The sequence below is a fragment of the Doryrhamphus excisus genome, linkage group LG19, assembly GCF_037039965.1.
Source record: "Doryrhamphus excisus strain RoL-2023G ecotype Guam linkage group LG19, RoL_Dexc_Guam_v1.1, whole genome shotgun sequence".
Classification (NCBI taxonomy): Eukaryota; Metazoa; Chordata; class Actinopteri; order Syngnathiformes; family Syngnathidae; genus Doryrhamphus; species Doryrhamphus excisus.
Window position 1 is genome coordinate 9,962,132 of NC_136375.1, and position 14,745 is coordinate 9,976,876.

Below are 14,745 nucleotides of genomic sequence, written 5' to 3' on the forward strand. Positions count from 1 at the left end.
AAATGAGACCGTATATATATATTGTAAATATTTAATGATTATTACGCTACTCCCTGTCCCATAAAATCCATAAGAGTACCATGAACAGATTTGGAACAGAAAGGAATATTACAAAAGTTGGATACAAAACTTTCCCTACAGTCATAAACAATACTTTCCATTTCCATTTGTGTACTGTATTTAGAAGTAGTCTGTAAAAAGTGTGAATGGAAATTATTTTCTTTACAAGTAGAAGTACCTGGAACATCAAAAGACGACATAGAGAATGTAAACGGAGACATGCATTCGGTTATTGCAGGAAAAAAAGACATCAGAATGACAAAACGGTTATTCAAACTCCATGACATAAACATTAGACTAAAAATTGATTCCTCGTCTCGTGGAGGAACCGAGGCAAAATGGAGTGCACTACTTGACTGTAACCGGCATAGGCGCTATTGATTCAACAATGGGAAGTTGAGCTACTGTACATCCACACTATGCTTCCAATACAACATTGGCATGGAAAGAGGAATTCAGAACATTTGCATCCCATTGAAAATATTGATTAATTAAACCAGCCGCCCAATAGATACATATACATATATAATCCGCAACTTATTTTTACATTACTCATCATGTTTACCCCATTGACATGCTATAACTCTTTGTGTCTTTTTATATACACACACAAACGCTATACATACAGTAGATATGCATGTGTGTGTGTATACTCTATATAGAGTAATCCCTGCAATATCGCGGTTCGATTATCGCTCCCTCCCAGGAATTCATTAATTAATAAATGATGACTTTTTTGCGGTAGACTATGATCTATTATTAGTCAAAACATGTTGAAATACAAGTAATGTGTAGTATTCTGGTCACTAGGTGGCAGTACTGGCACTAAACATTGACATGTGACCTTACATTACATGACCGTAATACTGCATGAAGTTAGCCATGGCCTGTCCAACATGAGTGAATGGAAAAAAAAGTTCTCCTCCCATCCTGTGTGGAAGTAGTAAGTTTTTGGCTTCTAAAGTTTAGAAGAAATACATTGAAAGCTAACTGATTAGCTTGTAAGCTTGTTTGCTCACTAAATAGCGTCCGTCTCGAGTCCCTGCAGCGTTAAGAGTCGCAATTGTAAATAATATATGGTTAGAGCATATAGAGCACCCCTATAGGGATGTTATTTCAGGTCTACAGGGCTTCAATAATGTTAATAATTGTATTTAGAAAGTCATAAACAGGTTTCTACGCTCTAACTACTTAAGCACTCAATTTATTAACACAGAATACCATATAGCGGTCTGGTCTGGAACCAGTTAACTGTTATAAATGATGGACGACTGTATATAGACACACACACACACACACACATGCAGATGCATCTCAATGAATTAGAATGAGAGGAGAACTTTTTTTTCACTCTATCATGACATCGATTTGGCTGACTTCATGACCTGGCAGTGTTACGGTAATGTTAAGGTTAATGTCTCAATGTTTTGTCATTACTGCCATGTAGTGACCACAACACTGCATCACTTGTATTTCAATATGTTTTAACTAATAACTATCATAATCACGAAACAGCGATAATTAATTAATGAATTAATTTAACTTTATAGCTTACAAAAGTATAGCTTATAAAATTTGATGGTGGTCAAAAACTTCATAAACTAAAAGGAGCAGCAAAAACCTTTAATTGGTGTCTTATGTGATCTTAATAAGTCGAAGTGTGGAAATCACTTTTGCACAATATTCCAATTTATTGAGATGCACCTGTTTGAGTTTCCACTCAAGGTTGACCTCAACATTTGTGCAAAAAAGAGAGTAAAATTTAATGTTAAAAATTCTCTAAATCATTAACTTGCAGTTCATTTATTCTTTCCCGTCACCCGTGGAAAGACTTGTGCGTAAATGAATACGGACTGTACTGTACAGTATACTGTAACACATACCCCCAATTGAAGCCCTTTGTATTACGGTAAACAACATCCGGATCTCAAGGTTGGATGCCGCTGAAAACCAACTTAGAACTGGAAGAGGTTGATAAAGTGCTGCGGCGAGACAGGCATGAGGCAGCTGTCCGGATCGTTGGCGGTGCACGGATGGCCGCAGTCCTGTAAATATGACAGTGTTAAGTGTTAAACACGTTGGATAAACACCTCTCTGAAAGAGTTGATCAAAACCCAGCACGCAGGATGTTTGATTGTGCGCCAGTGAGCGTGACCATAATGAAGATGATGAGTTAAATGGGATGGTGCGTTTAGTGACCGCATTAAGCGGATGATCAGTTCTAAAGGCGGTCATCTCAGAGAACGAGTGTACCTTGAATAACAATGCCAGGTGGCGATCCTTAAGGAGTCGGGGAGGAGCAAGGAGAAGGGTGCAGAGAGAGCAGAACAGTTAAATGGTAGATGGGGAACAAGGCAGGGAAAATCGTAGGTTTTGGGTGTCGGAGGAAACAGGAAGAAACAACATTGATTCCCCAGGGCTTAGTCCCTTTGGTGGTTAAAAACCCCAAATAAAAGTCCACGGCACCAGATGTCCAAACCTTTGGCTTACCTTCCAAAAGAGGATGCTACAATGTTTGCAGTAGTGCAGAGTGTCCCCGTACTGCTCCTTCACTGGATAATGCTTCTGAAGTGTGAAGTACATCAGCTTCCAGTCCACGCTATCACTCTTGGTCAACACCAAATTCCTAGAGAACGGCTAGAAATACATTTAAAGATTAAAACAGGAACTCAGTGTAATAATTAAACTGGAGAATAGGAGGCACAGTTGTGAGCCTAAGAACAGTATCTACAGTACACTGGAGAAATGCTGCCACCTAGTGGTCAGCGGTCACACAACAGTTTTTGTGTTTTTACCTGTTTGTCAGAGAAATGGAAGTGGCACAGCCTCTTCCACAGCATCCTGTTCTCACTGAGGATGTGCAGCGTGGGCGTGGCTTGTCCCAGGTTGATGATGTCGCAGGCGTCGGACAGATTATAAAGGATTTTGTCCTGCATATGCAGTGGCAGGTCGCTGAATGACATGCCAGTGCATATTTGCTGCAGGGACAAACCAAATCCAAACATGGAGGTCTGATTAGTTTTCGGCACACAATTACCACTTTGTTAGCATTGCATCAGAGGCTAAGACAACTAAGCTATGCTGTGAAGAGACACAACGACCGATGTGGACGAACATCTACCTTCGGGATCTGCAGGTCGCTGAGCTGCTGCTGCCACTTGAGAATGTTCTCCAGACGACACAGCCAGATGTTGACGTTGCCCACCAGCACGCACCTGCCCACGTGGAGTGTCAGACTGTGCAGTGTGGAGCTGAGATCCTGCAGGAGCTCCTTGACGAGGCGTGGATTATAGTGGTCCTCTGCAACTACATGCCACATAAAATGAAATCATCCAAAATAGGTCTGTTCGATATATGAAGATAGCATGTTAGATAGCTAGGTAGCTAGATAAATAGATGCATGGTACAGTACTAAACAAAATTTGGGGACACTTTCTCCTACAAGACAATGCAGGCTCTCGGGTGAGCTGTTGCCCATCCCAGCCACAGCCTGGACTGCTTGCCAGCCAATCACAGGGCGCATATTAAAAGACAACCACTGCATGTTTTTGGGATGTAGGAGCAAGCTGGAACATCCAGGGAGAACATGCAACACTCTCCACACAGAGATGCCCAAAACGACTGCGAGGGAGACGTCCTCCACCAAGCTGCCAAAACAGTATGTATAGCACAAAATCTAAAGACCATTTTGGCAAGAGAAGCAAAAAAAAACCTCTTTAATATTCCCTTGTGTGCAGCTGGGTAATAAATAAATGCTACAAGTATGCAACATTTGGGCAAAACCTATGTAATATACAGTATGGAAGGCCGTTTCTGGCACTGAAAGGAAAATAATATCCAAATGATAAGTCATACATTTACCTTTTCGTACAATCTTCTCTAGAATGTTGAAGTAGTTTTTCTGGGCGGCTCCGCTCAACGATGTCAGCTGGGATCTGGCTATTAGCTGGAAAAGCTATACAGTGCAAAGAATAGCGAGAAAGATTTAAGACAGAAAATGGCCGATTACACGTGATAATGAGATTGTGGCTGCCCACTTTTGCCACATAGTTGAATCGTCTCAAGTCGTGGATGGCGCTGGAAAAGTCCAGGCGGTTCAGTGCTTCGCCTAGAGTGCAGTACCCGTGGCGCTGTGCATCATAACATGACAGTGTTTTAATCTCACGGTAACAAATACGACATGCGATTTCATAACAGACCTCGTACTCACTTCTTTTGTGCTGCCTTTCTGCACGTAGATCCATTTATCCCTGAAAGAAACTGCAGAAGGATAAAACAGACACAAATTACCCTACTATCCCAGGAATAATGACCAACCTGAATATAAGAGGAATCCTAGGAAAAAATATTGATTATCGGAAAATGATTCACTATTTTATATTTGAATAAAATGTCTCAAATGATGACGGTGCACTGCAAAAACTCACACTGAGATTTTGTGTTGTTGTTGTAGAAGTTCTTTCTCCTTTTTGGGGTGGCAAGTTCACAAATATCTTCAACAAACAGATGGTCATCGTTGTCACAAGGGAACCTGAGAGGAAAATTTAGTACATTGAGTAACTGTGTCAGTCAGCATGTATTGGGGTACCTTTAGGGTTATTAGGATTGGCTTTAGGTATTGCATCTGATTATGCAGGTGTGCCTAATGAAGTGGTCACCAAGTGCACAAACAGGCTACTCCTTGAGATGAGCAAGCTTAACTGTAATCCCCTTGTCTGCGTCAATTTACGAGGTCAAACAGGAAGACATGCGAGTGCAGTGATTTGTCTCGCCGAATTATGTGAGAGGAGAGCTGCAGCCAAGCATTTCACACATGTTGCATGCGGAAACGACAACTTCCTTGGACACAAAAGAAAACGTGAAAGGAGCAGTAGCCGAAAAAGAAGGGAGGATAAGTGGCGAGATTAACTACATCATAAACAGCTGAGAACCATGTAGACTTTTGAATTTTATGTGCAGCAATACCGGCTGTGCTCTGAAACAGTACAGATAGAAATCATTGCATTAAAATGACATGTATTATGGGATTTATTAGGTCTAAGAAGATTACAGAACGGCATCTCCAAGGCAAGCCAGCTGTGATTAGTGATTTCATGATTTATAGTGGTAATGTTTTACACTTGTTTGTACTTGTGAATCTGCAATGTGATTTTTTTATGTAATTTGTGGAAGGGGTAGGATTAAATAAACTCCGCTTCTTCCTACTGGTTTTCAGACCCGTTTGTGCAAACGTGATATTTCACATAACAAATTGTTGATTTAAAGAGATTGTTAAAGAGAGTGTGTTTCTCTTGCAATTATATTAGAGATGGGCATTTCAGTACGTTTCCTTAATTTGCCACGGCGAGAACAATCAATGAATTGTTTTCAAAATATATATATAGATTGCAGTAAATTAGTTTTATGTTTACGCTAAGAGAACTACAGTTCCCATGATGCTTAGAGTGCCCGACCAGGAAGTAGGTCCATATTAGACTACTATCACATAAAAGTCATATGCAGCGAATGTTTTCATCTGACAAATCTTAAGTAACTTTGATCAAATGTAGAATTGCTACAGCTTCTGCTGCATATTATGTGAATTATCATTCACAGTAGTGATGCCATAGCTCACAGTCTGATAGACTTTTGGCTGACCTTTTCTCTCGCGATAGCTTTTCTATTATGAATCTTGCTAGATCTTGGCCTTGATTGCTCCTAATAAATCAATGAGAGCGTATATGTAAAATACTACAATGTGTACAATGAAACAACATAGTCTTTCAGCACATGGCATAATGTGCCAGTCTCCACCTCCACTTAATGAGGTCACATTGCCAGAGTCAAGCTGCCACTTGGCGAGGGGCCAATCTGGTAGCGATGATGTCACCAGTAATTGTCCCATGCCGTGACTCGAGTCTTTCAGCGGGTGAGGAATGCTAAAAGTGCCGTTGTGTGTTCGCAACAATCAACAGAAAATTGCAACATTGTCACCCAAGTGAAATGTCACCGGGTAGCATTGAGATTCCCACTTTTAGTACTTACGCAATGCAAAGAACAATGTGACACCATGTCCACAATGGACCGATAAGCACTGCAAGCTTTAGGCATTAGTCAATAATGGCTAATTACTGAAAGCTGCTCCAAAAATGGTCATGCTTGCTGTCGTGAATATGAAGTATGCATCAATTTCCTATCCTGCTTCGGTTCATACGATCATACAACCCATAAAAGGAAATCTTTCATTCGCACCAACATGTAGCAATATTTCATTACTTCTGCATGTCTCAACAAAGCTCTACTCATTGAGGAAGATGCAATGATGGAACACAAATCATACAGTTACAATGTTTCATTCAGATAGTCCGTACAACTTTTGTGTATATGTCAGTACATGTGATGCTATTATTTTGTGAGACTTAAACATGCAGTTCCTGTAAAAAGTAAACAAAGTAAAGGACAAAACAAACAAGCTGTGACAAGACAATAAAAATGACTTGCTCTTACTGCTTTAAATCTAACTCTCTGTTGCTGTCTTCCAGTTCGTGTCCATAGAAGACCATCCTCTTCCAGCCATGTTCTGTCTTGGTCCAGGTGCACCCCGGGGACCTCCAGTCCTTGCCCAAGAAAGGCATTTTTTGTGGTAATTGGGGGTGGGGGTCCCTGCAATGCAGAGCACCTGCAAGATTTGACATGATGCTTAATTAAATTATCCATTTTGAATTACACTTAAGGCCTGGCGTTCATCACATTCAATTATCGATACATGTTCATGGTAATATACAGACAAAGGAGTATTAGATTTATAATGTACAGGTTTTGGATCTACTACAGAAAAAATAAATAGTATTTATAGACAAAATTGTTAGTAACGCATTGATAACAACAACAGTTTACACATAGCATTACGTTTTTACAATTGTAATCCGTACAATTGTAACGCTAATATAAGAATACAACACATCTAATAACGACTATTTATATAAAAAGAAGCTAAACTAACCTCAACAGGCAATGACAACTCCTTTATGTACGTCTTCCGTGTTTGTTCCTTGCTCTTCTTTTCCACCGTCCCCTCGAAATATTGACGGAAGTAAACACAGTACGGGCTCTCTGCTCAGCCACGCCCACTTTCTCTCTGACTGGGCGAATCATGGAAATATATCTTGTTGCTATGCAGCGTAAGGCTGGGGATTGGCTTAGGGCGCTGTCAATCACTGTCTTTTTCTAATCCTCTCTGTTTTGTTGGGGCTTTCTCCTGCACGTGACAGAGGACGTTGCACATGTACGAGTGTTTTGATTTTTTTAAGTGGGGGAAGGGACAACTAGCATTAACATTTAATGATATATAAACATATGTATATACTGTTAAACGTGTTGATTTAGCACAACATGTGTACAGATAGCTCCCACATGGTTAAACGCTTTGTTACTTTAGAAAAAATAAATTTATACGTCTGCATGAGGTATGTACTTCTGATACCTTGCAGTACCATAGCTATACATTGGATTATTATTGTTTATTACTCTGTGAATGCTTAAGACATGGTGGAAGCCATCTTTTTTACTTTCTAAAAATGTTGTTTTCACTTTTTCCATGTGTTCTAAATATATCTGTTTTGATATCTTTAGAATGTCTCACATAAGGATTGTGGATGATGGGCAAAATTCCAAACAAAGTACAGTTTTCCTTGAAGCATTCACATATTCCCTAGTATTGCAGTCCTATTGCTACTAAATAGTGCAGTAAAAGTATAGTAAAAAGTAATAGTAAAAAAATTAATAAATAGGAAAAAAAATAGTAAAAAGTGCTATAAGAGTCATAAAGACAAAACACTGACACAGTCTTTGTGTCATCTTTTTTCCACTTTGCATTTTTCATTTCAGCCATTATTTACACCCAAACATGACAAAACTCACCAACTTATCAATCTATTTGGACAGTGAATGCTTTTTCAGACTTGTTCTTGTTGAAATATAATGGATGTTATGCAAAATAACTGAACTTTGACAGAGCAAGGAGTCAACGGTAGAAATACTTTGGGGGTGGAACATTTGTGCTCACGCTACAAAGCAAGACATGACTTGTCTGGATGTCAGTCAGAATTCTAAAAGGAGCGTCTACAGTATACATACATATACAGTATAATTGTTATTAGCAAGCATGCGTGGAGGAGAGACCAGTTTCACCTCGGCGGTTACAACCTTGCAACCTTGCTGCAAAAAAAAAAAAAATGACAATGAGACAATTCAGACAGACTGACGAGGAAGTGTGATAAAGTTACCACGGATGTACTGTAAATGTAAAGGTACAAAGTATAGCTTCTTTGTGTAGCGAACAACAGCGTCTTGTTAATATGTGTTTACTGTCTACTGCCAGTCCCATATGAGACAAATACTCAGTAAGTTTAAGCAGAGTCATTTCTGCAGAGTGTGATGAAATTTCGGATTCTTCATTGAAGGCGGAAGGGGACATTAGTACACACATTGCACAGGGACGCACACATGTACGAACACATACAGCACTTTGCAAAAACATTTTTTCCTGCTTCTTGGAAAATGACGTAAGATGACTTGACTGCACCATTATTGATTCAGGAGTGGTCCATGGTCAATCACTGCTCTGTTTCTTAGAGTTGCACCAAAATTGTATGATTCCTTCCTTCCACTTGTTCCACCCGCCCACACAGTTTCAAGGAAAGGGAGTATATGGTTGGGACACTCCCTGACTCTGACTCCCCGAAATCGGAATTTCTGGAGCATATTTTGTGGAGTTTTCTGCTCACCACGGAGTGTTTACTCTCTCAATGTCGGAACTAAAAACCGATTTAGCCTTTAAACATATCTGGCGTTAGCTTAGCAGTTTGACAGAAATTTTGTCTTTGTTTAAGTTAAGCTGAAATGTTGACATGTATCACCATTACGTAACGATTCACAGAAATTGGTTTTGTAGTTACCGCATAAACAAAACAACCCCCAATCACATTGTTTGCACACGTGTGCGCCGCAGAGGCAATGACAAATGCAAAGTGAGGTCAACAATCTGTATTTTCTTGGACAAGGTTTTCAGAGAGTTTAAGGTTGTGGGCCTCTACGACTCCCCAAATTTAGTTTGCTCTCTCACTGTTGTTTATTTTGCCTATAAACATAACTCTTTGAAAAATACATTTTTCTTTTTTATGAGGTTTGTTCCCTCCCAAGGGGCGACCACCTCACATATAGGTTTTAGTCAAGGTCTCTTAACTTTTTCCCGCTTTCTTTAGCATTTTTGCAGCTGTACAGCCATTTGATAATCCGTGCATTCCGTTCGACCACCGACGTCCCCTGCCGTATCTTTTTGTGTAAGACGTCCTCCTGCAGCCCGTCGCTGTCGTCGCTATTCCTGGAGAAACCGTCGTCCGAAGCGGAGATGCTGACGCTTCTTAGCTTTGTCGCGATTTCGTCCGAGCGTGCCGAAAAGTTCTCCTTGCCCAGAGATTCGATGACCTCCCCGTCCAGGCCGCAGTACTTGAAAAAGGCATCAAAGTCTGCAAAATTCTTGGAATACCTGGAGCTGATGTCCGAGCGAGATCGACCGACTCCTTTGTTCCTCCTGATCTGAACCTTCAGAAGGTTCCCAGATGTGCTCAGACCACCCAAAGTTCCCTTTTGCCCCCGATCCATGCCTTTGGTAGCGCTTTGTATTACATTATTCCTCCGGGTTCGGGTGGTTGCACTTGAGCCATATTCCTCTTGTGGGTTGACTTTTTCCACACCGTCTTCACTCTCGCATTCCTTTTCGGCTGTCTCAGGTAAGGGAATGTTTTTATTTGCAGTGTTAAGAAGAAGCTTACGCGTTATGTGATGTTTGCGGTCATGTCCAACACTTCTCAATAGTTCACATTTCTGTCTGTAAAGTAAAAGGGAGTCGGGTCGCTTTTTGGAGCTGGAGCGACGTACATTTCCGGCCGAAAAGCTATGTTCTGGAGACTCGTGGTAACGGTTGGATGTCCGATCAGAGGAACCCGTGCTGCTGATGGATGCAGATCCGAGGCTGATGACCGATTCTTGAGTGGAGTTGACCACCTGTTGGCTCTTCACATATTTGGGTTTGCTGGCGGCAAGTCTTTCCACAGCACTCATGGGTCCTTTCACCTCACTCTCCAGTTCCATTTGCTTTCGAAGGTACTCCGGACCCTTCTCCAGGATTTTTGAGGTATCACTAGGTGTTTCCATAGTGGTAAGACTCTTCCCTCAAAGCAGCTTATTCCTCATATGACAGGTCACGAACACTTTGCAAGCGAAGGATTCCATTCGATCCGATCCTTTGCCCGAGCATGTTTCCCAAATGGCGAATTCTCTTTTTTCTGCTCAAACACACACCTCTAAACCCCACCCATCCTGCGCATGGTTGGTTTCAACCAAACACGGAGCTGTTCAAAGTACACCTGATAGGATCACAAGTAAGAGCAGTGACATCTGACACTGACACTTATTACCTACTCTCTCTCCGGTGGGGCTTTGCCTGAGGACATGTATGTCCTGACTAAAGAAATCAATATTTATGTTCTCTCCTTTTGCTCAATGTCTATAGTTGGATAATACATTGATGCATGAAAGGAATAATACAAAGTGGGATTTAAGTAAGAAAAAAACACACCTACTAACGGATGGTGATGCCAATGGCCACATACCTGACACCTTCAAGCTTCATGTTGTAAATCTCTGGTCTTGGGCTTTTTCTAAGTAATGAGACATTTAAGACTCATAGAAGTTCTTTCAATATTCTCACTCGTTTGTCAATTACCAAAAATATTTCAAAAACTGCTACAAATATATAATATATTCATATTTTTTCTACTGAACAAAGCTACCGCTTATCCTCACAAGGGCCGCGGGGGGTGCCGGAGCCTACGCCAGCTATCTTCGGGCGAGAGGCGGGGTACACCCTGGACTGGTCACCAGCCAATCACAGGGCACATATAGACAAACAACCATTCACACTCACATTCATACCTATGGACAATTTGGAGTGGCCAATTAACCTAGCATGTTTTTGGAATGTGGGAGAAAACCGGAGTACCTGGAGAAAATTCACACAGAGATGGCCGAGGGTGAACTGAACTCCGGAAATACATCATATATTTTATATTTTTGGTAATATTTTCAACATACTTAATGATGTACACATGTTTTATATTGAAATTGTATTTTACATATTACTATATATATTGTATGTATCATATTTTTTATATTTCAATAATATGTATAGGTTAGTATATTTACATAATTGATTGAAAAACCTATCTCTTGTTATTATTATTATTATTATTATTATTATTAGGCCCTGAGAAAAGACAGTGATTGGCAACAGTGATTTTTATGTATTGTTATTTTGTCAACAGTGTCAGATTAATGAGAGGATTGGGCTTTAAAAAAGCTATTTTTTAAATAATTAATGTTAAGGAAATATTAATCTTTAACCTCCAAACTGTTTTTAAACTATGGGGAAATATTATTACCTATATTATGTGTTTGCCATGTTTCTTAGGTGCAATGTTGCAAACATTTGCTTGTATTCATACAGCAATGATGTTAAAATCGTATGAAAATAGTCTAATTTGGGGCATAATATAGCACTATATTATGATCTTATTATGTCGAGTGGAACGCCCTGTGCCTTGACAGTACACCATAAATGATCTTTTCAAAAGGCAGAGGGCAGCACTAGACCTGGCTGCCTGTGGCTTTAGGATGTAACTTAAAATGAATGTTCACTGCTTTCCTTAAACTAAATCTTTTTCCAAACATAACAGAAGAAGGTGTGATCCTTCTCCTCCTTTAAGTTGCCTCGCATGTTGCATTGTTTTTGGACTCAATTATCATTCCACATCTGTTTTCTAACATTTGTGCTTTTTTATTCAGACCTTTGCTTTATTTTTTGGCCTGTTTGCGTAAAGCACAAATTGTCCACTTGGGGATTCAAGATTGTTTATTTGTACTTTCTCTTCACGTTGACATCCTTCTAATCATGACTGTTTTGAGATGAAGTGTCTGATGTTCAAGTCCAGGTCTACTACAGTGCGTCAGCGTGATTAATAATTTTTCTCAATGATTATGTTTGTATAAGATTTGTATTCTGGACATAAATTAGCAGATATTTGGCTACCGTAGTTACTATCATACTGCAATGTGAATATTATGTATCCCAAGAATGGCTCTCTCGGAATAAGTGCAAATTTAGATGCATTTAACGAATGGAAGGTTGTTGCCCATAACATCAATGTTTATTCGTCTTACTTAATGCCGAGACAAGTTAGCAAACTACAAACACAATGAGTTACTGGATGAGATAACCTACTTTCTTCTTCAAAGTCAAAGTTAGCGCCACTTAGAGTTTTTTTTTTTTACGGTAGTTAAATTGGCTACTCCAAATTGTCCATAGAGACGACTCCAAATTGTCCATAGGTATGAATGTGAGTGTGAATGGTTGTTTGTCAATATGTGCCCTGTGATTGGCTGCGACCAGTCCAGGGTGTACCCCGCCTCTCACCCGAAGACAGCTGGGATAGGCTCCAGCACCCCCAGTGACCCTTGTGAGGAAAAGCGATAGAAAATGAATGTAATCATCCATAGGTATGAATGTGAGTGTAAATGATTGTTTGTCTATATGTCCCTTGTGATTGGCTGGCAACCAATCCAGGGTGTACCCCGCCTCTCGCCCGAAGTCAGCTGGGACAGGCTCCAGCATACCCTGCGACCCGAGTGAGGATAAGCGGCATAGAAAATAGATGGATGGATGGAACATTATTCGAGCCCTCTAGACAGGAAATAACACCCCTATAGTCACTTTTAGTCGTATTATCCAATATAGTAGACATACAATAAATAAGACTCATGGTTGTGTGTGTTGCTATAAATGTGTTCCCTACAGGAGAAGAGTGATATATTAACCGTGTCTTGACAAATGAAGCTGTTGTTATTGTGCTGTTATATAAAGCACTCTTGGCTTTCCATGACCTTTCCACTTTCCCTTCCCTTATCTTTTTTTTGCTTGCAGCTCACAAGAAGAAAGTGAGAATTTTATCTTAAATTGGCAGATGCATGTTTCAGACAAGCCCCGCATCACACACCCTCTGATGCTGCTGAATCCCAGGACAGTGGCGGCCTTTGAGAGCACGTAGTACATTGTCTGGTAAGTGGTCAGATCTGTTTCCACTTATTTGATGAAGGAGACAGAAGGGATCAGAGTCCGGAGGGGAGCGCGATAAACACAAACACATAGAGGCGATTAGTCACAATTCCCCTGGGCCTTTCCTCCTGCGTTGAATTCCCAACTTGACAAATATATTCTCCAATTTGACGTGACATGGCATCGTCTAAATGATTTTGTTTTTTACTGAGTCATTCACAATAATTAATTTCCATCCCTGAGACGTGAATGAAACCGGTAGAGTCAATTTAAATAAAAGGCTCACAAATGAAAGCATCTAATTTCCGCAGGCATCTTTTGCTTGCTGTTATTGCGTCAAGTGTGATGGCTCTAATTAGACATTACGAATGCAGCACTAATAGGTCTCTGGCACTCAATTAGTGAATATCTATTTATCCCTAGCTCGTCTTACAGTAAGCTAAAAAACAACTTTGTTTAAAAGACGTCTCCTGCTGATGTGTTTTGTCAGGGCAAATCCAGAGTCTAATACTTTCATCCTATGGGGAACATCAACTAATATAAATTAATATATGCTGTATACATAATACAGTAAGTTCTATTGATTCTTGCCAAACAGCATCTGCTTTATAGAATTCTAATGTTGGAATACATTTATTTTGCCCAGCATCCGTCTCCCCAACATTCAAAATTGAGGTTATTTATGTACTACTGTCCAAAAGAGAAATTCAAACTCATTCCACAGCCAAGATTCTGCAATATACTGGAATCAATAATTCCTTTGGATCCAGTCCGCAAAAACCTGAACCTGCTTTTAATTTGAACATGTAGATATCTTCCTAACAAGCAGCTGCAGTGTTCCAGCTGTAAATCATGTCAGACGTCAAGCACATACATACATGAGAGAATACATGTTTAACTCTCTTGAAAAAAAAAAAGGAATTGTGACCCACTGATCCGTGGGATAATTTCCACAGGATAAACATTTGCACTATGAATCTAATAAGGTGGAAAAGGGACTACGGAATGTCATGATTAGATAAAGATAATATCAACAAATCTGCAAAGCTTGGGACTGTTTGAGCGTCAAATGGCCAAAGCAATCAAATGGTTATGAAACTTGCACAACAGCAAACAGTGGAAAGTTGAATGCCAAAGTTGCAAAGTTGTTTGGATTTCTAACATTTAAAAAAAACAGGGCCTAGAATCATTTGTTTTGTCATTTTTGCATTTTAAAAATAATTGTAGTTGACCTTTTCGAGATCTCACAGGGTGTCACGAGACAAGGCAAGATTTACTTTTGCCAAACGACAATGAAAAAACATTTTCAAAATATGGCAATATATTGCATTCTACTGGTTTAATTTATATTTTGTGACACTCTTCTGCACTCTGTGTGTATGCTAGTGGCCCCGCCTCGACAGAAATTGTATGACTTACAATTAGGGATGTCTGATATTGGCTTTTTTTGGCGAAAACCGACTCTCAACCAACTCTCAATTTCCAATATATGTGTAACATGACATATCTCATGTGATGTCGGTTTTCATGATCAG

The 14,745-nt window shown here is 40.0% G+C and overlaps 2 protein-coding genes and 1 long non-coding RNA gene across 5 annotated transcripts; 1 reads left to right on the plus strand and 2 right to left on the minus strand.

Moving 5' to 3' along the window:
- Nucleotides 1–15: 15 nt before the first annotated feature.
- Nucleotides 16–7,618, minus strand: fbxo25 (F-box protein 25). 3 transcript variants are annotated; one of them, XM_058057110.2, is made up of 11 exons: nt 7,043–7,618; nt 6,547–6,702; nt 4,488–4,591; nt 4,271–4,320; nt 4,098–4,190; nt 3,922–4,015; nt 3,182–3,366; nt 2,856–3,038; nt 2,551–2,697; nt 2,314–2,340; nt 16–2,105 (listed from the first exon to the last, which is right to left on the minus strand). In XM_058057110.2, the coding sequence occupies exons 2-11, from the start codon at nt 6,672–6,674 to the stop codon at nt 2,016–2,018; spliced, it is 1,101 nt and encodes a 366-aa protein (XP_057913093.2). In that variant the 5' UTR covers nt 6,675–6,702; nt 7,043–7,618; the 3' UTR covers nt 16–2,015. The 3 variants fall into 3 exon arrangements, with proteins under 3 accessions (XP_057913093.2, XP_057913092.2, XP_057913094.2); XM_058057109.2 differs by having other exon boundaries at nt 6,547–6,718; nt 7,043–7,613; XM_058057111.2 differs by lacking the exon at nt 2,314–2,340 and having other exon boundaries at nt 6,547–6,718; nt 7,043–7,608.
- Nucleotides 2,903–7,570, plus strand: LOC144902082 (uncharacterized). The gene is made up of 3 exons (XR_013630337.1): nt 2,903–3,401; nt 3,506–3,718; nt 6,582–7,570. It is a non-coding gene; the product is annotated as an uncharacterized LOC144902082 (long non-coding RNA).
- Nucleotides 7,619–7,886: 268 nt separating the features above from the next.
- fam110c (family with sequence similarity 110 member C) lies at nt 7,887–10,463 on the minus strand. Its single transcript, XM_058057112.2, has one exon. It carries the CDS (start codon nt 10,252–10,254, stop codon nt 9,265–9,267), a length of 990 nt encoding a protein of 329 aa, XP_057913095.2. The 5' UTR covers nt 10,255–10,463; the 3' UTR covers nt 7,887–9,264.
- Nucleotides 10,464–14,745: the final 4,282 nt, after the last annotated feature.